This window comes from Bos indicus, chromosome 14 (genome assembly GCF_029378745.1).
Source record: "Bos indicus isolate NIAB-ARS_2022 breed Sahiwal x Tharparkar chromosome 14, NIAB-ARS_B.indTharparkar_mat_pri_1.0, whole genome shotgun sequence".
Taxonomy (NCBI): Eukaryota; Metazoa; Chordata; class Mammalia; order Artiodactyla; family Bovidae; genus Bos; species Bos indicus.
Genome location: NC_091773.1, coordinates 42,287,101 through 42,314,918, shown reverse-complemented (window position 1 = coordinate 42,314,918; position 27,818 = coordinate 42,287,101). Strand labels below are relative to the sequence as shown.

Genomic DNA, 27,818 nt, shown 5'->3' with positions numbered 1-27,818 from the left:
TCTTGCAAAAGTAGAAATAGAGAGACTGTTTACTAACTCATTCTATGTGGCCATCATCACCCTAAAACCAAAACCTGATGGTGGTGTAACATGACAGGAAAGCTGCAGATGACTATTTCTGTGAACATAGGTGGGGAAAAAACCTCAACAAAATTTTTAGCAAATTAATTTCAACAATGCAATAATTATGCAACATAATTAGTTGGAATTTATTTCAACTATGTATGTAAGATCGGTTTAATATTTGAAAATCAATTAATTTTCATCAATAACATCAACAGGCTAAAAACAATCAAATCAATAAATGCAGAAAAAGGATTTCACAAACTCTAATAGGGATTCATTATAAACACTTTCAGCAAACTAGGAATCAGTTCAGTTCAGTCGCTCAGTCATGTCCGACTCTTTGCGACCCCATGAATCGCAGCATGCCAGGCCTCCCTGTCCATCACCAACTCCTGGAGTTCACTCAGACTCACGTCCATCAAGTCAGTGATGCCATCCAGCCATCTCATCCTCTGTTGTCCCCTTCTCCTCCTGCCCCCAATCCCTCCCAGCATCAGAGTCTTTTCCAAATCAGTCAACTCTTCGCATGAGGTGGCCAAAGTACTGGAGTTTCAACTTTAGCATCATTCCTTCCAAAGTATACCCAGGACTGATCTCCTTCAGAATGGACTGGTTGGATCTCCTTGCAGTCCAAGGGACTCTCAAGAGTCTTCTCCAACACCACAGTTCAAAAGCATCAATTCTTCGGCGCTCAGCCTTCTTCACAGTCCAACTCTCACATCCATACATGACCACTGGAAAAACCATAGCCTTGACTAGACGGACCTTTGTTGGCAAAGTAATTTCTCTGCTTTTCAATATGCTATCTAGGTTGGTCATAACTTTCCTTCCAAGGAATAAGCGTCTTTTAATTTCATGGCTGCAATCACCATCTGCAGTGATTTTGGAGCCCAGAAAAATAAAGTCTGCCACTGTTTCCACTGTTTCCCCATCTATTTCCCATGAAGTGATGGGACCAGATGCCATGATCTTCCTTTTCTGAATGTTGAGCTTTAAGCCAACTTTTTCACTCTCCACTTTCACTTTCATCAAGAGGCTTTTGAGTTCCTCTTCACTTTCTGCCATAAGGGTGGTGTCATCTGCATATCTGAGGTTATTGATATTTCTCCCGGCAATCTTGATTCCAGCTTGTGTTTCTTGCAGTCCAGCGTTTCTCATGATGTACTCTGCATATAAGTTAAATAAGCAGGGTGACAATATACAGCCTTGACATACTCCTTTTCCTATTTGGAACCAGTCTGTTGTTCCATGTCCAGTTCTAACTGTTGCTTCCTGACCTGCATACAGATTTCTCAAGAGGCAGGTCAGGTGGTCTGGTATTCCCATCTCTTTCAGAATTTTCCACAGTTTATTGTGATCCACACAGTCAAAGGCTTTGGCATAGTCAATATAGAGAGGAATTTATACAACCAATAAAGTTTATTTACAAAAATCCTACAGCTAACACCACACTTATTTGTAAGAAACTAGATGCTTTAAGTCTAGAACCAGTTAATGTTCACCTCTCTTATTCAACATCATTTGAGAAATCTACCTAATCCAACAAAAAGAGAAAAAAAAGTAACACAGATACAGAAGGAAGAAAGGAGTTTTGTTTCTAGAGGACATGACTGTATTAATAAAAAAATTCAAAGGAATCAACAAAAAAACTCACGAAACTATTAAGCAATTATATGAAAAGTAAGGTTACAAGGTACAAGGTTAATTACAAAAGTCTATTGCTTTTTATATACCAGTAATGAACAATTGGCATTTGAAATAAAAAACACAACACCACCTACATTAGCATGAAAATGAAGTAATCAGGTAAAAATAAGTACAATAATGAAATAGGTACTGTGTGTGTATATATATATATATATATACATATACAAATATTCTTGTATATATATATATATGTGAAAAACAATAAAACTCTGATGAAAGAAATAAAAAAGAATTAGATAGATATTCCATATTTATCAATAGGAAGACTTACTATTGTTAAGATATTAATCCTTCCCAACTGTCATGCTAAAGTTCAAGAGGTTTTATTTATTCATAGTGCCAAAAATGAACCAACCAAGGTGTCCTTCAACAGGTAAATGGATAAACAAATGTGGTATATTCATTCAGTGGAATATAATCAGTGATAAAAAGAAATGAACTATGAAGCCACAAAAGGATAGGGAGGAATTTCAAATGAATATTGTGCAAAAAAAAAAAAAAAAAATCCAATGTTAAAGGACTACATACTGGTGATTCCAACTATATGACATTCTAGAAATTACAAAACTATGGCAATAATAAAAAGACAGGGATCAGGGAGGGAGGGAGAGAAGAAGGAATAGACGGTGCACAGGATAGTTTTAGAACAGAGAAAATTCAATATGATATTTCAGTGGTAGATATATCACATACATTTTTGTCTTTTGGCCCACAGAAATTTACCATACAAGAGTGAACCCAAATGGAAATGATGAAATTAAGTCAATAATAATGTAACAATATTGATTCATGGGCTGTAACAAAGCTGCCACTAATGCAAGACATCATTAGGAAACTAGATCAAGAGGGAGGGATATATGTGAACTTTGTCCTTTTTTTCTAGTTTTCTTGAAAACCTGAAATTGTTTTTAAAAGGAAAGTTTATTTTTAGATGAACAACAAGGTCCTATAGCACATGGAACTATATTGAATATCCTGTAATAAACCATAATGGAAAAGAATATGAAAAAATATATATATATATGAGTCACTTCGCTGTACAGCAGAAACTGACACAACATTGTAAGTCAACAAAAATTTTTTAAAACAATGAAGTTTATTTTTACAAAAGATGCAAAATAAAATAACTAAAAATAAGCCTAGTAATACTTATTTTATGGTGACCTAAATTCTAGAAATCCAATGTGTATTTTTATGCATGACTGGTTGCTAAAGAGGAAATAATTACATTTCCATAGATAGTTTCCTGGGAAGAATAAGATTAAACCCAACCTCCTATTTTTTTAAGGTTTCATGATATTCTTTATCAAAGAGTGAGGTTTTTCTTGACTGATATCCACTGATAGGGTGAATTCATCATGAGAAAAAGGAATACTGACTGGTCAGGAATGCTTACTGGTCACCTGGGCTCAACATCAGGTTCAAGATGTTTGTCGGGGAAAGTTTACTTTGGAAAAGAGTGTATGGATTGGCATCACTTGCAGATTCAAGTACCCTGACATTGCAGATCTCTTTGGAGATAATGCTGGGCATATAAGTATGCATTAGATATTTATAAACTTGGACCCAGGCTTGACAACTAGAGCTTATACAAATATCCAGACCAGCAAGAACATTAGACTATGTTGCACTGGTTTTCTCTGTTGATACCTTTGAGCTGCAACAGAAATAAAAACAAACAGAAAAAAATCTGTGGATGGTTCAGATAACCCTGTTTTCTCTATATGGCATTTGAAAAGAAACCTAGTTTGTTCACACTGAATAAACTCATGTGTGCGTGTGTGTGTGTGTGTGTGTGTGTGTGTGTGTTACTCACTCAATCATATCTGACTCTTTGCAATCCCAAGGACTGTAGCCCACCAAGGTGCTCTATGGAATTCCCCAGGGAAGAAAACTGGAGTGGGTAGCCATTCCCTTCTCCAGGGGATCTTTCCAATCCAGGGATCAAACCTGGGTCTCCTACATTGCAGGCAGATTCTTTACTGTCTGAACCACCAAGGAAGCCTGAATAAACTGTATTCTCAGACAATTCAGTAGACTGAAAAGAGATTTCTAGAAATTTAGCAGGTAGAGATAAAACTACATTAACTGGAAAAATTGAAAAGATAGGAGATCATGAGTGCTCTCTATCTGCTGAAGTAGGTCATACCTATTTTGATGGCATATCATGCTCTTAAAAACTGTGATCTCATTATGCAAAGAGTAGTACGCAACTAAGCGACTGAACAATGATCTCATGACAGCAAAGAAATGATATAACATAGATTCTGAACTTCATAATGGACTTTACCATAATATTAATAATTACACATGCTGAGTCGCTTCAGTTGTGTGCGACTCTATGGACTGCAGCCTGCCAGGCTCCTCTGTCCATTTGATTTCCCAGGCAAGAACACTGGAGTGGATTGCTGTGCCTTCCTTCAGGGGATCTTCCTGACTTAGGGATTGAAGCCATGTCTCTTACATCTCCTGCATTGGCGGGTGAGTTCTTTACCACTAGCGCCACATGGGAAGCCCCACAATACCGTCTAAAGGTATCTGTATTGCTGTTATCCATAAATTAAAACATACTAGTAGCGTAAGATGACAGGTGGAAGCACATTAAAACGAGCTAAAACTGGGTGCCTAAAACCTTACAAAAGTATAAAATAGAGAATCAAACTAAGTAAAAGGGACTTCTTTATGCAAAAAAAGTCATTAAAAGCTGGCAGCCTGCAAATGAGAAAAAACTTTCAAGGACCTACATGATGAATAACATCTAAAACAACAGCCCCTCCCCCAAATAATAATATTGGTGGTATTGTGAATTGAGTGGTGGCACCACAAATGATATGCACAGCTGGGACCTGTGAATGTGACCTGATGCAGAAAAAAGGCCTGTGCAGATGTATATAATTAATTTAAGACTCTCTAGATGAGAATATCCATGGACTAGGTGGGTCCTAAATCCAAAGCATCCTTGGAAGGGAAGAAAGAGAGTAAGAGACAAAGAGGAAAATGCCATGTAAGAAAGAGGCAGAAATCAAAGTTAGACAGTTACAAGCTGAGGAACACCAGCAGCCTCCAAAAGCTTGGAGAGAGGCATGGAACTCTGTCAACACTCACTTTGATTTCAAACTTTGGCTTCCAGAACTGTGAAAGAATACATTTCTCATCTTAAGCCATCCAGTTCGTGGTCATTTGCTATGGCAGCCATAGAAAACTTCTACAGATGGTCACAAAAATGGACAAAATTTTGAAAAAGATCTCAGTACTCCACGTTGCAGAGAGGCAAATAACCCCTAAATATTATGGTCTCCATCAAAAGCAAAACACTTCACTCTTAATTGGAAAGAAATCTTGAAGACCAAGTGACCACTCTCTCACTAAAAAAAAAGCAAATCATCAAACCCCACGGTGGACTCAAAAAATAGTTAATAGGGAACACAGTCCTTGCTCACCAATACAACTGACCATAATTTTGCCATCTTCCATTTCCCTGCCACACTACCATCTCCACACACCCTTATAAATCCACCCTGGGTTCTCAGGCTTAATAAGAACAGATAAAACGGACAATATCATGTCTTCTCCCAATTAGAAGTGCTAAGAAAAGACAGTATTCTCTGGTAGGTGAGAAGGGCATCATGAGATATGGAGTTGAATAAATATCAGCACAGAGTTGGCTACTGTAAATTTCAGATAAAAACAACATGGCAACCATATAGAAATACCATAGACAGTAATAAAGCAATGTATGGATAAATGTTCCTATAAAAGATAAACTGCAAATGGAAAAGTAAATTAACCTATGATAGGGGAAAGTTTTCCTCCAAGTGACTGAAAAAAACAGAATTTCATATACTACAAAAAACTGATATAAAATTATTTTCAGTACATTATATCCTGGTAGTGGGATTGAACTTTAAGACAAAAGAAGAATTCAAGAGTTCAGGTACACTATGGCTGATTCATGTTGATATTTGGCAGAAACCAACAAAATTCTGTAAAGCAATTATCCTAAATTAAAAAAGAATAAAGAGTTCAGGCATAAATGGTACCTCATCCAGGGGAAGGATGGGAATCAGAGTGGTTTCAAATTTTACACATCTAAAGGCAAAAGCTACCGGAATAATAGCTACAAAATTCTGAAGGAAATAAAATGTGACTTGAAGAATCTTATATCTAGCCAAGATATTTTTTTACTCAAGTTGATATACTCATATGTGTGCTTAGTCCCTCAGTCATGTCCAACTCTTTGCAATCTATGGACTTTAGCCAGCCAGGCTCCTCTGTCCATGGGATTTCCCAGGCAAGAATACTGGAGTGGGTCACCATTTCCTTCTCCAGGGCATTTTCTCAACCCAGGGATCAAACTCATGTCTTCTGCATTGCAGATGGATTCTTTACCATCGGAGCTATAGATAGCATCACTGACTCAATGGACATGAATTTGAGCAAATTCTGGGAGATAGTGAAGGACAAGGAAGCCTGGAGTGCTGCAGTGCATGGGGTTGCAAAGAGTCAGACATGTCTTAGTGATTGAACAACAATGACAACAAAGATATTGTTTAAGTGTAAAGTGCACAGGTAGAAATTATGCACCTTGTCAAAATGAACAGGGCAGAGCACTCATGAGCCTTTTCTTAAAAAAAGAAGAAAATAATTTTTTTCTTTTTTTGCTAAGTCACGTCAGTCGTGTCAGACTCTGTGTGACCCCATAGATGGCAGCTCATCAGGCTTCCCCATCCCTGGGATTCTCCAGGCAAGAACACTGGAGTGGGTTGCCATTTCCTTCTCCAATGCATGAAAGTGAAAAGTGAAAGTGAAGTCACTCAGTCATGTTCGACCCTCAGCGACCCCATGGACTGCAGCCTACCAGGCTCCTCCATCCATGGGATTTTCCAGGCAAGAGTACTGGAGTGGGGTGCCATTGCCTTCTCCGGAGAAAATAATTACTAGCCACAAAATCCACCCAACCAAAATAACAGAAAGATGAATTGATGAGCATAAAATTCACTTCTTGCTAGAATTAGAGTAGCCTCTCCTATTCCTGCAACGCATTATATACTTTCATTATCTTCATGCCACTTTTATTAATGACTGTATCCCCAGCATCTATAGAATATTACCTAGCATAGAGTACGTCCCTCAAAATGACTGAATAAGTGAATTTACATACTTTACTATATTTATATAAAAAACCTGAAATGTCATTTTTAAACTTTAGTATAAAGATATAAATATACATGAGTGACATTGCAAAATTTATTATATGACTTATAGTTTTTTACCATATTGGCTATACTCATGACTCTTTACCATTCTTGGTTCATGTGCTACCAATACAAGCACACATAACTTACCTAATGTCTTGCTTATTGTTGCTTGACTACACAGTGTTTACAGCGATACTCTCAGAATAAAGTACTCCCCTTGTGATTTTGCATAATAATTTGGTCCACCATGCTTGGTTGTATTGCTTTGCTGGACAGTTTTCTTCAGTAAATCTCTATCTTGTTCTATCTGTGACCATCTCACTTCAGCTCACCAGAATCTTTAAATATATTCAGTCTAATACTTGGCTCATATTCTCTTATTCATAAAATCCTATGGGCCCTATAGTTGGACATCTATACATAAAGGTCAGGCAAGTGGTAAGGCAGTTAGAGAATGGAGTATATAAGCACTGGTAATTAGAATTTTATATTTGGCACATTTGTTAATTGCTGATTGCCATGCTTAGGAGATCCTGTGTAACCGTTACTGCATATTAACATTAAGACTGATAATTAAAATCTTCTAAGATGATCATTGTGCTTATTGGCAGATTTGCAATGAGGTTTTCTAGATCTCTGGAAAAATCTTAACTTCTGTTCCTTAATAGTTCAGTTAAATATTTATTAAGCATCTGCTTATTATAGTCTGCCAATTCAAAGATGTATGATATGCACTCTGAGAATTCTGCTGCTAGGTTGCTTCAGTCGTGTCCGACTCTGTGCGACCCCATAGACGGCAGCCCGCGAGGCTCCCCCGTCCCTGGGATTCTCCAGGCAAGAACACTGGAGCGGGCTGCCATTTCCTTCTCCAATGCATGAAAGTGAAAAGTGAAAGTGAAGTCGCTCAGTCGTGCCCGACTCTTAGCAACTCCATGGACTGCAGTCTACCAGGCTCCTCTGTCCATGGGATTTTCCAGGCAAGAGTACTGGAGTGGGGTGCCATTGCCTTCTTCTACTATATACAAAATAGATAACCAACAAGGACTGACTGTATAGCACAGCGAACTATACTCGGTATCTTGTGCTAACCTATAACGGAAAAGAACCTGAAAAGGAGTGTATATATGTGTATAACTGAAAAAAATAACAGGTTGCATCTAATCACCAGCAGACATTTTATAAATTCATATAAAATTGTATTAAAACCCTGGACTCCAATCTTACTTTCTTAAGACCTATCCATTTTTCAAAGTAATCTTAAAACTGTAATTCTCCCTTTACTAGTCACTAGAAGAGAGAAGGCAATGGCACCCCACTCCAGTACTCTTGCCTGGAAAATCCCATGGACAGAGGAGCCTGGTAGACTGCAGTCCACGGGGTTGCTAAGAGTCGGGCACGACTGAGCGACTTCACTTTCACTTTTCACTTTCGTGCATTGGAGAAGGAAACGGCAACCCACTCCAGTGTTCTTGCGTGGAGAATCCCAGGGATGGCGGAGCCTGGTGGGCTTCCGTCTATGGGCTCACACAGAGTCGGACACGACTGAAGTGACTTAGCAGCAGCAATGTGTATATATTAATCCCAAACTCTTAATTTATCACTCCTCATCTCCCTCCTTACCCTTTGGTAACCATAAGTTTGTTTTCTATGTCTGTGAATATGTTTTTAAATAAGTTCATTTGTATCATTTTTTAGATTCTACATATAAGTAATATCAATTATTTGTCTTTGACTTATTTCACTTCATGAGATGATCTCTAGGTCCATCCATGTTCCTGCAAGTGACATTATTTCATTCGTTTTTTATGACTCAGTGATATTCTATTATATATATGTACCACATCTTTTTAATCCACTCATCTGTTGATGGACATTTGGGTTGCTTCCCTGTCCTGGAATAATGCTGCTATGAACACTAGGCTGCATATATCTTTTTGAATTAGAGTTTTCTCCAGATACATGCCCAGGAGTGGGATTGCTGGATCCTACAGCAACTCTAGAAGCCTTCATACTGCTCTTCATAGTGACTATACCAGTTTACTTTTCCACCACAGTGTAAATGTGTTCCTTTTTCTCCACAATCTCTTCAGCATTTATTATTTTTAGACTTTTTAAAGATGGCCATTCTGACTGGTATGAGGTGATACCTCCTTATGGTTTTGATTTGCATGTTAATTAGTGAAATTGACCATCTTTTCATGTGCCTGTTGGCCATCTGTATGACTTCTTTAGAGAAAATGTTTATTTAGGTCTTCTACCCATTTTTTATTTTTTTTTTTTATATTAAGCTGTATGAGCTGTTTGTATATTTTGGGAATTAATTTCTTGTTAATCTATTAGATATTGAACATGAGTATAAAAAAAAAGTCCATGAGACTAAGTTCCAGTCCTATAAGTTAACAGTTTTGAAAGACAAACTCTTAAAAAAAAAAAGAGAGAAAGACAAACTCTTAAAGAATTACAACACAACAGGATAGTGCTGATAATTGAAGATAGAATACATAGAGACAGTAACTTATTAAATATGGGGGCTAGGAAGTCACATTTAGCAGCCAACAGCCTATGTGGCTTGAGCATTGGTTGAGATGTGTGTATAAGGTTTGGAAGTTAGGCTGTGATCAGATCTTGGAAGGTCTTGCATGGCAACCTGAGGAATGTGAACCTGACTTTCTAGGACTAGGTAATAAGGAGCCATTGATAACTTTTTAAACTCCATAACAGTAGAACTGGGCTTCCCAGGTGGCACTAGTGGTAAAGAACCTGCCTGCCAATGTAGGATACATAAGAGATGCAGGTTCAATACCTGGGTCTGGAAGAACCCCTGGAGAAAGGCATGGCAATCCACTCCAGTATTCTTTCCTGGAGAATCCCCATGGACAGAGGAGTCTGGCGGGCTACAGTCCTTAGGTTGCAAATAGTTGGACATGACTGAAGCAACTTAGCATGCACAACAGTAGAATTAGGTCTGGGATTTAGAAAGGTAACTCATATGGCTCATAAAATAAGCATTCAGAAAGATGAGTTATTTCTGAATTCAGAGTTTACATATGACTGATGTTCTCTGAAATTTTGGTAATATGTGATAAGTATAATTGTCATTCTTCAATCAGTAAATTTTGATTACATGAAGATACAACGGAAAACTTAAAGACTAGTTAACTGTAGCTCTTGCACTGGAAACAAGTAAACAAAAAGTAGTAAATACTAAGTGGATGGAGTTCTTAGATGAACATTTCCAAAAGGAGTAGTCCTGAAACTTTTTTTTTTTTTACAAATGAATCCTACAAAAAACTCCAATGAGGCCCTGAGTCTTGATTTAATATTATGCATCATCTCCTGCTTATTTCCAAGTCCTCAAGTCATCCTGTAGAACCCTAGGATTACATGGAGTGTGTGAAAACCACTGCTCAAGTTCAACAAACTCATACTACAGATGAGGAAATTCAAGGAGAAGCTACCTTATGTCAGCACAGTGCTGTATTAATAGGGCCACTGGTCTGAAATGAAAATGTTAGGGTCGGAGTCGCAGCTTTGCCACTTTGACTATGAGACTTGGACAAAACCGTTGACTGCTGTTTTGCCTCACTTTTCTATTATAATTCATAAGGTTAGAAATTTGGCTTACATAATCTCTGTAAGTTTATTACTGCTGGAAAATTATTTAAGGCCAATAGTGGAAATACTAAGATGTAGTTATCCACATCTCAGTTTCAGTGTTCTTTCCATGGTACTGAAGTAGGACTGCAGTCTATTTAGAAGACACAGAGAATGGATGCCCTGTATGAAACTCTTATATCTCTCTCATAATAAGAGTTCCTACATATCCAGAGTGGATATGCACAACCTCTGGATCCATGGCACTGCACCAACTATAGACGAATATGCCGCCAGGTTTCAGTAACTATTATGTATTTCTATTTAACATGAACAATATTTACTGAAATCTGCCAACTGCTGAATCATACCATTCCTGGAACACTGTTTCTTATCCCCAAGTTTACAAAGCCACAACTTGATTAACATAACTGAATAAAACATCATTATGTATCTAAGGTGTGTTTTAACACTGGAAAGGCATCCCATAAATAGAACATATATATTCACTTCCAGAAAAGGCATACAATGCATAGACAATTTTACACAAGAATGGGTTTGAAACTAAGATTTATTCATTATCCTTTTGTGATATCCTCCTTGTGTTTCTAATGAATTCTGCTGGCTGATTTTCAATTTTTTTTATTGAAGTATAGTTGATTTACAGTGTTGTATTAATTTCTGGTGTATAGCAAAGTGATTTCATTATATATATGTGTGTGTGTACATGCATGCGTGCGTGTGTGCTCAGTCATGACTGACTCTTTTCTAACTTTTCTGCATGAAAAGTATATTGAGGGTAGTTTTATGATATTATTTTGACATTCCATATTTGATAATATAGTCATTTTCAATATTGTTTTTGAACTGGTGATTTTTGCTTTTATTCCTGGATTGCTCTCTACAGAATGACTGTCAATATTGTTAAAGCATTTAACTCTGTATTTCTGCTTTTACGTACTATGCTAGTCACTCAGTCGTGTCCAAATACTTGCAACCCCGTGGACTATAGCCCACCAGGCTCCTCTGTCCATGGGGTTTCCCAGGAAAGAATACTGGAGTGGGTTGCCACTTCCTTCTTCAGGAGATCTTCCAGACCAAGGGATTGAACCTGAGTGTCCTGCATTGCAGGCAGATTCTCTACTGTCTGAGCCACCAGAGAACCTCCTGGAGACATATAATATGAAACATTATTTCATGAATGTAAGTTAAATAAGAAGCAAAGTGACAATAAATTTCATTAGAATTGCTTTGCTTTGGCTACTCTTGGTCTTAGGAAGGACTGGAATGAACATAATTATATTTTGGTAACCTCAGAGCTTTGATTAATTAACTTTTGGTTGTTAATTAGTAGCACTATATATTCAACTTAGAATTTTAGCATAAAACTTAGTACAAAACACTTTATCTGTTAAATTACTGTATTAAGTATCTTCCCTTTCTTGAATATCAGAGCTTAATTAGTTGTGGTCATGTATGGATGTGAGAGTTGGACTGTGAAGAAGGCTGAGCGCCAAAGAATTGATGCTTTTGAACTGCGGTGTTGGAGAAGACTCTTGAGAGTCCCTTGGACTGCAAGGGGACCCAACCAGTCCATTCTGAAGATCAGCCCTGGGATTTCTTTGGAAGGACTGATGCTAAGGCTGAAACTCCATTACTTTGGCCACCTTGTGCGAAGAGTTGAATCACTGGAAAAGACTTTGATGCTGGGAGGGATTGGGGGCAGGAGGAGAAGGGGACGACAGATGATGAGATGGCTGGATGGCATCACTGACTCGATGGACGTGAGTCTGAGTGAACTCAGGGAGTTGGTGATGGACAGGGAGGCCTGGCGTGCTGTGATTCATGGGGTCACAAAGAGTCGGACACGACTGAGTGACTGAACTGAACAAAGAATAAACACTAAAGCAACAACATACCAAAATTACAAAACAGGTGAAAAGGAGCATAAAATAGTAATAAATATCTGTATTATTTTAATCTCTGAACTTTAAACTAATTATATAAAAAGTATGTTAATAAGAGATGCACCGGAAACAAAACATAGAGAAAGTTTTTAAAAATTCCTAATATAAAATGTAGAAACTGATCATTAAAAGACAAACAACTTAAGAAAATGGCTAAGAAGAGGCTGTTCATAGAAAAGGAGATGCAAATTGCCAATTAACATAAAATGATGATCATCCTCTAGTAGTCATGGAGATGCAAATTTAAGCTATAATGAGGCACAAATTTTCACATATCAGGATTGGTTAAAGGCTTATGACATCTGGTGCTGGCAAAGATGTGACAAAATGGACACATTTGCTGGTGGAAGTGTGAATCATTTGTACTGAACATAATGATTTCTAAATGGATATACTATTCCCTTCAGCAAGTTTCAATTACGGAAACTAATTCTATAAAAATGCAAAAATTAATATAAAAGGAGTACTATATATATGGGCTTCCCTAGTGGCTTAGCGGTGAAGAATCTTCCTGCCAACGCAGGAGATGCAGGTTCAATCCCTGGGTTGGGAAGATCCCCTGGAGAAGGAAATGGCAACCCACTCCAGTATTCTTGCCTGGAAAATCCCATGGACAGAGGAGCCTGGCAGGCTGCAGTGCATGGGGTTGCAAAAGAGTTGGATACAACTTAGCAACTAAATAACTACAATATACACATACAAATACACAAAGATGTCTATTGTGGCATTGTTTGTTGGAACAAATATTGACTTTTTTCATCAATGAGAGAAGTGTTGAATAAACCTCAGAATACACTTAACGTAGATTATGCAGTTATTTAAAAAAGATATACTTAACTTAGAATGATGATTATAAAGACCATAATATAAAGTGAAAATAATACAGAACAGATTGAAGAGTAATATATATTTTATGATCCTATATTTTAAATGGTAGAGGAACATGCTTTCATAAACCCTATATATCATTTATACATGTGAATTTTGAATGCGCATTATACATATGCGTAGTTTTTTTGAGCAAGAAGCATTGAAACATATATATTACCATATGTAAAATTCAATAGCCAGTGGAAGTTGGCTGTGTGATACAGGGGGCTCAAATCCAGTGCCCTGTGATAACTTAGATGAGTGGGAGGGGGTGGGAGGTGGGAGAGAGGTTCAGGAGTGAGGGGACATACATATACCTATTCATGCTGCCTATTCATGTTGATATATGGCAGAAAACAGCATAATATTGTAAAACAGTTATCTTCCAATTAAAAGTAATTAAAAAAATATTCTTATCAAACTGCTAATATGAATCATCTTGGGGAGGTGATTCTAGTGGGGGCAGTGGAGAAAAATTGGAAAGTTTTTCATTATACATTTTAGTATTGTTTGAATAATGACATGTAAGCAATATAGATGACATAAAAATATTTTTATGTTCAAAATAATTTAAAAAGCCAACAGATCGGAAAGCTATATCATGCCAACCAAAATCAAAATACCATAATACAAGTAGGGTGAGAAAAAACTTTATTGCCCAAACTGGAAGACTTTTAAGAATGCAAGGGGGAGCTAAGCAAACAAGCTGTCATTCTGGTATAAAGCAGAATTATCCCATAAAACTGAGACTTCAATCTTGGGAATGTAATCTACAGCATAGTGACTATAGTTATTAATACTGTATATATATTTTGAAAATTGCTAACAGAGTAAATCTCAAGAGTTCTCATCATAGGAGAAAACATTTTAACTATATGTAGTGATGGATATTCAGAGAAAGCAATGGCAACCCACTCCAGTACTCTTGCCTGGAAAATCCCATGGATGGAGGAGCCTGGTAGGCTGCAGTCCATGGGGTCGCAAAGACTCGGACACAACTGAGCGACTTCACTTTCACTTTTCACTTTCATGCATTGGAGAAGGAATGGCAACCCACTCCAGTGTTCTTGCCTGGAGAATCCCAGGGACGGCGGAGCCTGGTGGGCTGCCGTCTATGGGGTCGCACAGTCGGACATGACTGAAGAGACTTAGCAGCAGCAGTGATGGATGTTAAACTTACTGAACTAGACTTATAGTGGTGATCGTTTTGCAGTATACACAAATATCTAATTATTGAATGCTTAAACCTAATGTTATATGTCAGTTATGACTCAGTTTTTAAAATGTCTGTGGTTTAATAGAGCTAAGGCAGGAATCTATGGTTTCAGTGTATACTGGGCCACCTTATGGGCTCCTAAGTGGCAAGAGAATGTTACACTCCTATCTTGGTATTCACCTTGTCTGGCTAAAATAACCTCTGGCTGGAATGCTGATATTAAATGATATTTTAAAACATTTAAATTCTTAAGAAATCAGATACTGTGCATGCAAGACTAATCACAGATGCAGCCATTAAATGACAGCATGTTAATTTTCTGTTGGTACCCCACTTGTCTCTGTAAACAAGTCCCTATAAAATGTTTATTTCCCCAATTTTGTTTTCAAAGACAAGTGTTTGTGTGTGCATGTGTTTGTACTATATAAAAAGTATATTATGGTATGGATATGGATAGTGATGCTATCATGTATATTATTTTTTATATATTATATACTACATATATATAATATATACTTTATCACACACCTATCCATATATGTGGATAGGAATAGTGCTACTATAATTATTACAATCAGGGGAAATATACATATGTATATATATATGTATGTGTTTGTGTTTTGAAGTTTTAAATTTAGTGAAGTATAGATTATCAGTTATATCCTTCAAGAATCATGCCTTTGGAATTTTATATAAAAAGTCAAAGCTTTACCCAAGATCACCTAGATTTCCCCTATGTTATCTTCTAGAATTTATTGTTATGTATTTTAGACTTGGGACTGTGATCCATTTTGAGTTATTCTGTGAAGAGTATAAGGTCTGTTTAAATTGTTTTGCATGTGGATATCCAGTCCCAGCACCCTTGAAGGGACTTTGTTCCACTGTATTTTCTTTACTCCTTTACCAAAGATCAGTTGACTGAGTTTGTGGGTTTATTTTGGGCTCTCTGTTGTGTTGCAAATAGATCTATTTGTCTATTCTTTTGCCACTGTCACACAATCCTGATTGCTATAGTTTTTCAGTCAGGTTTTTGCTATAGTTTTTGAGTCAGTTCTATGACTTAATCTTCTCTTTCCAAATCGAGTTGGCTATTCTAGATCGTTTGCCCCTCCATATAAGTTTTAGAATCAGTTTGTTGATATTCACATAATAACTTGCTGAGATTGAGTTTATGATAAATCCATAGGTCAAGCTGGGATAACAAACATCTTGACAAGGTTGTCTTCCAATCCATGAACATGGATGATTTTTCCATTTATTTAAGTCTCCTTTGATCTTTCACCAGAGTTGTGTAGTTTTCTTCATAAAGATCTTGTATATATTTCATTAGATTTATACCTAAGTACTGTAAACACTGTTGTGTTTTTAACTTCAAATTACTTTTGTTCATTGCTGGTATGGAGGAAAACTATTAGCTTTTGTCTTACTTTGTATACTGCAACTTCACATAATCATTTATTAGTTCCAGGAGGGTTGTTGTTTTTGTTTTTTTTCCTGTTGATTCCTTAGGATTGTCTAAGTAAATTAAGATGTCATATAGTAAAAAGGACAGTTATATTTCATCCTTCCTACTTTGTAAATCATTTATTTCATTTTTGTTCCTTATCAAATCATCTAAGATTTTTGATATAGTATTGATCAGCAATGATGAGAGGGACATCTTTTCCTTGTTTCTAGTTATAGGAAAGTTCTGAGTTTCTCACCATTAAGTATATATTAGCAATAGGATTTTTTTTTAAATAGCAATAGGATTTTGTAGATGCTTTTTTATCAAGTTAAGGAAGCTTCCCCCTAGTCCTTGCTTACTGAGGTTTTTATAAATGAATGGGTGTTGAGTTTTTCAATTGTTTTTTCCTGCTATTTATAATTTGATCATTTTTCTTTTTTACCCTGTTAAAGGGATGGATTACATTCATTGATTTTTTGACTGTTGAACCTGTCTTGCATGTATGGGTAAATATCACTTGGTTATGGTGTATAATTATTGTATACATTGTCAGATTTAATTTCCTATATTTTGTTGAGGATTTTTGCGTCTATTTTCATAAGATATATTGATGTGTGATTTTCTATTCTTGTCTTATCTTCATTTGATTTTGGTATTAGGGCAAGCCTGGTCTCATAGAACAAAATAAGAAGTATTCACTCTGCTTCTGTCTTCTGAAAGATATAGAAAATAGCTATGATTTCCTCCTTAAATGTTTGATAGAAATAATCAGCAAACCCATCGGGGCCTGGTGCTTTAGTTTTGTAAGGTTATTGATGGCTGAACTGCTTTGTTATTGCTGTTCTGTCACTCAGCTGTGTCCAACTCTTTGTGACCCCATGGACTGCAGCACACCAGGCTCCCCTGTTCTTTACTTTTTCCCGGAGTTTGCTCAAACTCATGTCCATTCAGTCAACTATGCCATCCAACCATCTCATCCTGGGCTGGCCCCTTCTCATATTGCCCTCAATCTTTCCCAACATCAGGGTCTTTTCCAATGAGTCGGCTCTTTGTATTAGGTGCCCAAAGTATTGGAGCTTCAGCCTCAGCATCAGTCTTTCCAATTAATATTCAGGGGTTGATTTCCTTTAGGATTTGATCTACTTGTGGTTCAAGGGACTCTCAAGTCTTCTCTAGAACCACAGTTCAAAAACGTCAATTCTTCAGTGCTCAGCCTTCTTTATGGTCCAATTCTCACATCCATACAGGACTACTGGAAAAACCATATATGGACCTTTGTCAGCAAGGTGATATCTGCTTTTTAATATGTTGTCTAGGTTTGTCATAGCTTTTCTTCAAGAAGCAAGTATCTTTTAATTTCATGGCTGCAGTGACCATGTCTAGTGATTTTGGAGCCCAAGAAAATAGTCTGCCAGTTTCCAAATTTTTCCCATCTATTTGCCATGAAGGATGGGACCAGATGCCAGGATCTTCATTTTTTTAATGTTTAGTTTCAAGCCAGCTTTAAAGTGGGGAGATGGGAAGGGAAGCATTTTATAGTCCGTCAATTAAGTCTCAGTCTTTTGATGTGTCTGTGCTCCTGAACTGTAAACTCTACTAGTGCTTCTTAGTGCCTACCAACTTATGTGAGAAAGGATATGGAGCAAGGACTGATATTGAGTATTTCTCTTACCCCAGATAGGTTAGACTCATAAAAACCACAGCAGGCTAGGTTTTGTTTTTCTAATTTCGTTTTGCTTTTTTTATGGGCATAGATTTTCCACAAGACCATGTACTTGACCTCTTGGTTGGCATTGTACATTATGGATCACCACCTTCTTAAAACTATCTATTCCCCTATTTTTCCAACTTTTTGGCTTCTCTGTGTATGCTCTTGGATCTCTGAATGTCAACTTGATCTATTTAAAAGCAAACATTTTACTCACACCATCTCTTCTACTATCTACCTATCTCAGTGAATGACAATACAGTATATTCTGTTGCACACACCAGAGACCAAGGAATCATCCCTGGTCTGTCAGTCTCCATTAACTTTAATTCTCAAATCATGTTTTAATTTTCTTTATATATATTTCTCGAGTCAATTTAACTATCACTACATTCTTTCCTACCACCGAATCCAATAAACTATTATTTCAAGCACTGACTATAATAGCCTCCTATTACCTTCTTGAACACTTCCAAACCATTTATCATGCGGGTATTAACATGATCCTTCAAAAAAGTATTTATCCATTAATTATTAATTTGAGGATCAAGGCAAGGCTCCTTAACATGTTCTTAAGTCCCTGCATAACCTGGTATCCTCTAGATTTTGTTTCATATGGAACCAGTGATTTCTCTTGCTTTCTCAGCTATATACTAGCTTTCCTACTCTTTCATCCAGCAGCATATTTGCCATTGTTCCATCTCATTTACCTGAAGCCATAAATGCTGTTTTCTATATCTTTTCACCTCCTCTATTTTCTTTTTCTCTAGTTTACTCATGCTTCAGATCTCAGGTGATGTGTTCCTTTCTTAGGGAAGTCTTCACTGAAGTTCCTAAATAAAATTCTTTATAGGCTTTCATGGTAGCTTATACTTTTTATTTACAACAATTATCAACTTGAGATTTGATTGTGGTTATTGGATTGATGTCTGTCTTTAACACCAGAAGGTAAATTTCTTAAAAGAAGGAACCATCTGTAATCTTGATCATAGTTCTATACCCAGTTACTATAAGGTACATGGTAGATGTTCAACAAGTAGTTGATTGAAGAATAAATGAATGATTTTTCATTTAAGCCAGGAATTAACTACCAATTCTTACTATAATCTGATAAACTACCTGACTAATGGTAAAACCTGTAACATTTGAAATAGGATTCCAAGAACAATATAGACCTTTTCAAATTTCATACAGATTACAAATTTCATTTAAAAGAAGTTTAACTTTTCAAAGGGTCCTCCAAATGAATCTTTTTATGTCATAAGATTTTGGACCATGAGTGGGTTGTAATAGTGATAATCAGAAATGGAAGAATATTTCTGTAGGGACACCAAGTTCATTTTCAAAGAGTAGTAAGCCATAAGACTAAATCTTTCTTTTCTATGTCAAAACCCCAATCCTTAATCCCATATCTACAAAATAGAAGAATAGAAAGGAGGGAGCCATCAGTTATGTAGCTGCTGATGAGAATCATTTATAAGCTGTAAATGGACAGTAGTTCACTTAGAGCACATGTGACCATGAGTGTCCAATTAGAACAGGCACATCAAAGGTATGTTGGCAAAAACCACACAAAAGTGAATCTTGGGGAAAAAAATCAAGGAAAATATATAAAAGAAAAAGTGAAATAGAAATCAATTTTGTAAGAAGTTAGTGTTTTTGAAGAAGGGACTGCTATGAATGCAATAGAAAATTTTCCAAGATAGAAGAAAACTATGCTGCAATGAAAGAAGATGTAATTCTACAAATGGAAAGGACATTAGGTATTTTAGAAACAACGTAGATAACATAATGTTTTTACTGGAGAATACTGAGTTCAGAGTCCAGGTGATCCTGGATTGTCTCTTACCTTTCATTTTCATAATAAATATGACTATTCAAATATGTCAAGATCCCTTTAATAAACTACTACTGATAAAGTAATTCTGCTATTTTCTAAATCAAAAGATGGATGTATAAGCTTCTTTCCAACTCCATGATTCTATAAATCTTAGTCTGAACCATCTTTTTCATACGGGCTAAATGAAAACAATTGCAGAAAGCAACTGTAGTTGTTACTCACTTATGTTTATGTTAAATTTATTCATAAAATGCAAACTAAAGTTAACTGTTCAGTTATAATTGCAACTTCTATAGGAGTCAGCCTTTTATGTCAACCTTTTAAGTAACAGTTTTATCTACTGAAGCACACATTTGGCAAACAAATCACCTGGTACAACATTACCTTTCTGTATCTGCCAAAAATGAGTCTTGTTTAATACCTGGAGCAGTGGCTTAACCAATATGGCTTTTCAAATATTCATGTCTCACGCAATTTATTAAAATGCTCCAAGAAATAGGTACTATTCCATATTATAATTTTTGGTAAATTGAAAAATGTCACACAGATTGGTTTCATATTTTTTAATCCTTTTTTTTTTTTTTTTTTGAGGCACTGCATGGCAAAAACAAGGCTTTCCCAGGTGGTTCAGTGGTAAAGAATCTGCATGCCAATGCAGGAGATGTAGATTCAATCCCTAGGTCAGAAGATCCCCTGGAGAAGGAGATGGCAACCCACTCCAGTATTCTTTCCTGGGAAATCCTATGGATAGAGGGCCCTGGCAGGCTACAGTCCATGGGGTCGTGAAAGAGTTGGAGGTGACTTAGCAATTAAACAACAACAATAACATGGCAAAAACAAAATGCATGTCTTATCAGAGAGAAATGTATGAATGATTTATTGTCCTTCTTGAGGTTAAATATAAGTCAATAAGAAAGTGAGAGAACGTTAGAGAACATTAATTCTCCACTATCTTTTCAGGAATGTGTATTAATATAGTGGCAACATGAGCATCAGTTCAGTTCAGTTGCTCAGTTGTGTCTGACTCTTTGCGACCCCATGAATCGCAGCACGCCAGGCCTCCCTGTCCATTACCAACTCCCGGGGTTCACTCAGACGCACGTCCATCGAGTCAGTGATGCCATCCAGCCATCTCATCCTCTGTCGTCCCCTTCTCCTCCTGCCCCCAATCCCTCCCAGCATCAGAGTCTTTTCCAATGAGTCAACTCTTCACATGAGGTGGCCAAAGTGGAGTTTCAGCTTTACCATCATTCCTTCCAAAGAACACCCGGGGCTGATCTCCTTCAGAATGGACTGGTTGGATCTCCTTTTAGACCAAGGGACTCTCAAGAGTCTTTTCCAACACCACAGTTCAAAAGCATCAATTCTTCGGTGCTCAGTCTTCTTCACAGTCCAACTCTCACATCCATACATGACCACAGGAAAAACCATAGCCTTGACTAGACAGACCTTTGTTGGCATAGTAATGTCTCTGCTTTTGAATATGCTATCTAGGTTGGACATAACCTTCCTTCCAAGGAGTAAGCATCTTTTAATTTCATGGCTGCAATCACCATCTGCAGTGACATGAGCATAGTTATAGAAAAATGTATCTATTTGCACTTGAGATATTTTCAGTATGACTAGGATGGTTGGTGCTAACAAATCTTGTTTATATAAGCATACTTTTACAAACATAAGAAATGATGTACAAGTGTCAAAGGATGCAGCATCTGCCGTTTATATCAAATGGCACAAGAAAATGGAACTTTGTTTTCCCATTAAGCTTGACAGAGAGCCTTGCACACTGACCTGTAGGAAGTGCTGAAGGGTTAAATGAATGATTACATGTTCAGGCTGTATAATTCTTGCAGGTAAAACAGATAATAAATACATTTAAATTCAGGATAAAGCCAGAGACTATTTATGCTTTTCACAGGTGAGAAGACTAATGCATATTTTTCTGAGAGGCAGATGAAGATTAGAAGCCCATGATTAAATCCTGCCATTACCCCACTTTTTGTCTGTTTCTTTGATGACAACACATAGGCTAAGATTCCTTGATAGAAGCTTTGATTATCATGGAATTGCTAGTTTGCTGGACAGAGCTAGTCCAATCCTGTGCATAAAGAATCTGAATCCTTAGGAAATTCTAATATGTCAACTATATTCTGGATTCAGGTAATCCCCACCTTCAAAAGATAAGAAATTCTTAGATAAGAAAAATGAGAATGTGCCAGTCTGCCTTCCCAATCCTACATGACAATACACACATTCAATCTCACTTTTTCACAGCAAAATTCTACCTCAAACATCCCCAAGTGGTTTGTTTAAAATGCTGTAGAATGAATTTCAACTTTACTCTCTCAAGTAAATCATTCTTAATTCCTTTTGTTGCTGTTTGTGTCAGGAAACTGGACCAAATAACTGCTTAAATGAATCTCAACTTAGTGATTTCAAAATTTATAGTGTTTCCTATATAGTGAAAGACTCCTTTCGACCCCATGGACTGCAGCCCGCCAGGCTCCCCTGTCCATGGAATCCTCCAGGCAAGAATACTGGAGTGGGTTGCCATTCCCTTCTCCCATATACAACTCCTATATAGTAGAACTACTAAAATACATACTTTCATTACCCCCTCCCAAGAACCAGTTTCTCTCATTTCTTGAGTTAAACTATGGAGTCTAGGGAAGCTCTTTTTAAGGGTTTGTGTATATATTTGTTTATTCTTCAATTATAGAAAACTATTCTTCCTGCCTAGTCAGCTGAGCTAGGATGTTTTCCTAAAAATGCACATATAAATACCAAATATTATAACATTGTTATTTTTATAATTACAACATACTAGAAAGGTCCCCAGTTTAACCATATTATTTTATATTATTTATTACAGGACAACATGATAAACTTTGATAGCAATTGCCTGAATAACGAACCTAACTTTTTTAAAAAACATTCATGTGATGATAATAAGGTAATGATAATTATTTGGAGTTTATGTCATTTGAGCTTGATATCATAGTTTATATTTCTTGTATCTGTTTATTATATTGATTATTGACATAGTCTTTTGGTTCTAACCTGACAATTGCCATTGATATATTGTTATACTGTGGTCTTTTATACTTTTATTTTACAAATTGCCCTATGCTTATTTGATAAATATTCCTTTCAATTTTAGCATTTCATTTTCACCTTGAAAACAGTAGAACTGCTGAATTCAAACATACACATCTCAGTTCTGAAACATTTATTCAGGGAAATGCTTGTCAGAATGATTGCTTGCATACACACACACACATAATTAATGGGCATAATTTAGTTGTACACATTTAAAAATTTTTTCTTTCAATATTTTCTTATCTTCAAATCATTACCTCCTCTATTTGGTATAATGTTACAATATACAGAATTTTGAATAAAAGTTTGTGTCATCTCTTTCTTCAGAAACTAGCGTGCTATTCAAGTCTTTTTGAAACTCACAATAACTGAGTTAACCTTATGGCATTTGAGTGTATCCATAAATTCCTAAAAAAAACTCCTTACATTAAGCATCTGAAACACTTGTTTTAGGAAAATAGGCCCTTTATTATTGCCAGTTATTCATCCATATCTCCAAAGGGGCAAAGATAATAATAATAAAAATCACACATACCTTTTCTTATTGCTGCTTTCAGAAGCACTCTCCTTTAGTTATCTTGTTTAAAACTGAATAAACTTGTTATGTGCTCACTTATAAGTGATAAGATCATACATAACAAAGAAAAGAGAATTTAAAAAGTCACATAATCATTAAACTGAGTTCTAGGCACTTTAGGCTGTCACCTGGAAGCTAAACAGTTTCAGTTTAGTTGCTCATCAGTCATGTGATTAACTGGAATAGAAGAAAAGTGGGGTGGAGGTGGGGCATTATTTAGCAATACAGTTCTGGCTTTAGGCTCTTTAGAAAAGCTTATTACTTCTTAATATTTTATTTGAACCACAGCCCTTCTGATGTTTTTTCTATAATAGGAAGCTTCATTTTTGAATCGTGCTTCTCGAAAGTTGAGGCAATTCCTTAAAATGAATATCAGTGACGATTTCAAGCTTCACCTATCAACAGTTTCACAGGGCACATTAACACTGCTGAACTGCACCAGCAAGGTAAGCTGAGGACTATTTACTTTGAACCAGAATATAAACTCCTCCTGTGATAGGATACTATTATTCTCTGATGATCATAAGCATTAGCAGAGAAATCTAAGTGCTTATAAGAAAACTAAAATGCATTTACTCAATTCTAGAAGAGGAAAATTTCAACTTGTAACATACCTATTCCTCTTTTGGCTAGGGCAAAGAAATCATTTATAAAAGGGGACTAAAAATAAAAAAGGGCAACAAAAAAGGAAAACAAATAAATGAAAGAAAATAATAAATAATATTGCCATGGGCTTCCCTCATAGTTCAGTTGGTAAAGAATCTGCCTTCAATTCAGGGGACCCCAGTTCAATTCCTGGGCTGGGAAGATCCACTAGAGAAGGGATAGGCTACCCACTCCAGTATTCTGGCCCAGAGAATTCCATGGACTGCATAATTCATTGAGTCGCAAAGATCAGACACAACTGAGCAGCTTTCACTTCACATTGCCATAGTAACTTTCAAGGAGGCTAGGGTGATAAGTTGGATGAGGATGGTAAATTTTTATTTCTAAAATATCTTAATTTCAATCCATTTATGTACACATTTGTAAGAACTCAGAACCTATAAAAATTAATCAAATATTTAACAAATATATTTTTATATAAACTTTCAGTGTATTTATGTCCAACAATTTTCAGTTTTTTTGCCTGAATAATTTTGATAAGTACAGGGCTAATTTTTTCTACTTCTCTACTAGCAGTTATGAAATATAACCAATAAAACAAAATTTGGAAGACATTATCTTGGGACTAAGACAACAATTTCTTCACCTGCAAAGTGGAGAAAAATATAGTATCTACATTATAGGATGCTGAAAAGGTTAAGTGTTAAATGATATAATGCATATAGCATGCATGCATGCAAGCTCAGTCATGTCCAGCTCTTTGCAACCCCATGCACTGTTGCCTGCCAGGCTCCTCTATCCATGGGATGATCCTGTCAAGAACACTAGAGTGGGTTGCCATTTCCTCCTCTAAGGGGTCTTCCTGACCCAGGGATCAAACCTGTACCCCCTGCATTGCAGGTGGATTCTTTACCACTGAGCCATCTGGGAAGGCTGCTTAGTACTAAAAAGCTTCAATGAGTTTTTATTATTACTATTATTACTTTACTCTCTCTTTAAGAATTTTACCAGCTGCCGTATAAAGTCAAAATATTTCTTATATATTAAAAAAAATTTAGCACTTTTATGATAGAAAAAGAATTGTTTAAAAAAAAATTAATACTAGTAGTTGCCCACGGAAGGTAAAATGGCAGGACTGTCCTTGAGCCCTACAGACAGTGATGAAAATTCATGTTGGACCTTAATAAGTTGTACTACTTCATTTATTGTAATGGTTATTTATTTCATGCAAGCCAGCCTCCTTCTGGTGGTGTTTTTGTCAAGTTTATTTCCAATCTTGTCCCCTTACTCATGTTAATTTCTTATATAGAATTTCTTCTGTTTTCTACACATTTGATCTCTCCTGTTCTATCTACTGGAGAAGGAAACGGCAACCCACTCCAGTATTCATGCCTGGAAAATCCTATGGACCAAGGAGCCTGGTGGACTACAATCCATGGGGTCGCAAAGAGTCGGACACGACTGAGCGACTTGTGTGTGTGTTTGTGTGTTCTATCTATACATCCTTCAAGGCAAAGTTTAAGATTCATGAAGCGCTTATATTTCAGCTCTTAATCCTTATTTATAATGATTTAAAGTACAGTCAGCGGGAGAAGGAGAGGGAAGGACTAATTGAGAAAGTAGCATTGATATATATATATACACACTATCATGTGTAAAACTGGTAATTAGTGGAAAGCTTCGATACAACACAGGGAGCCCAAGTCTGGCACTCTGTGATGACTTAGAAGGGTGGGATGGGAAGGGATAGGGAGGCTTCTGAGGGAGGGGATATATATATATATATATATATATATATATATATAAAATTATGACTGATTCACATTGTTTGGCAGAAACTGATACAACACTGTAAAGCAATTATTCTATACTTAAAAAACAAAAAAATGAGGAGGATGACATAAAAAAAAAGTACGGTCAGCCCGTCATATCCATTGGTTCTGCATTCTCTTATTCAACCAACTGTGGATCAAAAATATTCAAAAAAAATTCCATAAACTTCCAAAAAGCAAAACTTGAGCCACATTTACAACTATTTATGCAACATCTACATTGTGTTTACAACTACTTACACAGCATTTACACTGTATTAGGTATTATAAGTAATCTGGAGACGATTTAAAGTCTACAGGAGGATGTGCCTGGTTATATGCAAATTAATTGCTATTTTATATAAGGAACTTGAGCATCTGTCCTTGGATTTTGGTATCCACCCACGTCCCAGAACCAATCCCCCTACAAATACAGAAGTATTACTGTACTATCTTATCAGGAATAGGAAGTTCACTTCATGTTGCTTACAAATGCAATTGCTTAGTAATGCCTTATGTTGAGTATAAGTTTCAAGTCAGGGCTTAACTGAAAAGACTGCAGAGCAAACTAGCAATATCACCTCTTGGAACAGGAAGGGTTAAAGGTCATAGGTATGCTGTATGTTTGTAATTCTTTCTCTCACCTGAGGAACTTTGCATGGATCGCCATGTTCCAAAATCAACTAATTTTAGAGGGAGAAATAACGTGAAAATTTAAATCTTGATATTAAAATGGTTACAAAATTAACTGATATAATTCACCTTTTTCTTGTAATGAGAAGACAAGATGTTAAAGATGGTTAACCACATTGAATTTTCTTCTTGAGTCAGGCATACTACAAGCTTTTTACTGTTGTGTATTTCATCTTGCTTCTGACGGGTAAAGTTTAATAAAATTCACGGTTAGGATTTAACAACTTAGTGCAATATCATTTTCATGTTTTGTCTGTTTTCTAGTTTTGTCTGAAATTCTAGTTTTGTCTGTTAGTATACCCTTCCATGTTTGTTTTTCAGATCTCACAGCAATTAACACAGTGCTGGACATATCTGCTGGAGAAGGCAATGGCACCCCACTCCAGTACTCTTGCCTGGAAAATCCCATGGACCGAGGAGCCTGGTGGGCTGCAGTCCATGGGGTCGCTAAGAGTTAGACATGACTGAGTGACTTCACTTTCACTTTTCACTTTCATGCATTGGAGAAGGAAATGGCAACCCACTCCAGTATTCTTGCCTGGAGAATCCCAGGGACGGGGGAGCCTGGTGGGCTGCCGTCTATGGGGTCGCACAGAGTCGGACACGACTGAAGTGACTTAGCAGCAGCAGCAGCAGGACACATCTGCAAAATACTCCAGGTTATTTGGAGGACTAACCTAACCTTTCTTGTTTCTCCCTTTTCCTTGATATTTGATAATATTTCTAAATGAAATTAGTATTCTGCCATACTAACAATTTAGATTCTCAAGTAGATTAGATGAGCTGAAGGTAATATGAAATTTAGCAGTTATAATAATGGAAGGAGTAATAAAGGATTAATAATCAATATTATAAATATGACTTTGTTTTTAAGGGTAAAGGAAGAAAACCACCTTCCCTGAGTGAAGCTCAACCCACTAAGAATTTGGTAAGTTATTGCACCCTCCAGATGTTTGCCTTCAACAGCTTGAAATAACTACAGCATCCTGATAAACCTCAGCCCTGTTTAGGAAACAACAAAGCAGAAGTCCTCATACATGACAAGCTTTCAAAATAAACAGATCAGAAGGGCTGTAAGGCTAGGCCTTTCCCCAAAGCAGCCCTCTGTAACCTTTGGGTGGTGGGCTGGAGCCAGTGTGCACCTCTCTTCCCAATTCCATGTTCTATGTCATTTTAGTAGTTTGGTACTGTTTACAGGCATGAGGGGGCTTCTTAGGTGACATTAGTGGTAAAGAACCTGCCTGCCAATGCAGGAGATATGAAACGCGGGTTCAATCCCTGGGTCAGGAAGATCCCCTGGAAAAGGGCATGGCAGCCCCACTCTAGTGTTCTTGCCTGAAGAATCCCATGACAGAGGAGCCTGGCAGGCCACAGCCCCTGAGGTTGCAAGAGTCAGACACAACTGAGTAACTGAGCACA

At 36.8% G+C, this 27,818-nt stretch overlaps 2 protein-coding genes across 6 annotated transcripts in view; one reads left to right on the top strand and one right to left on the bottom strand.

The window, feature by feature from the left end:
- ZC2HC1A (zinc finger C2HC-type containing 1A) overlaps positions 1–27,818 on the bottom strand; it is a 209,084-nt gene that overhangs the window by 110,624 nt on the left and 70,642 nt on the right. For 2 of the 4 annotated variants that reach the window (XR_011570619.1, XR_011570618.1), the window contains exon 9: positions 1–27,818. This exon is cut by the window's left edge and continues 27,794 nt beyond it; it is cut by the window's right edge and continues 13,367 nt beyond it. The gene's annotated coding sequence lies outside the window, so the exon portion shown is untranslated. The other 2 variants (XR_011570620.1, XR_011570621.1) reach the window with 2 other exon arrangements.
- Positions 1–27,818, top strand: part of IL7 (interleukin 7) — a 60,263-nt gene that overhangs the window by 28,507 nt on the left and 3,938 nt on the right. The window contains exons 3-5 of one of the 2 annotated variants that reach the window (XM_019974069.2): positions 22,486–22,566; positions 23,604–23,735; positions 27,274–27,327. In XM_019974069.2, the coding sequence (XP_019829628.1) occupies positions 22,486–22,566; positions 23,604–23,735; positions 27,274–27,327 (267 nt within the window). The remainder of the gene's footprint in view (positions 1–22,485; positions 22,567–23,603; positions 23,736–27,273; positions 27,328–27,818) is intronic. The other variant, XM_070802734.1, reaches the window with a different exon arrangement.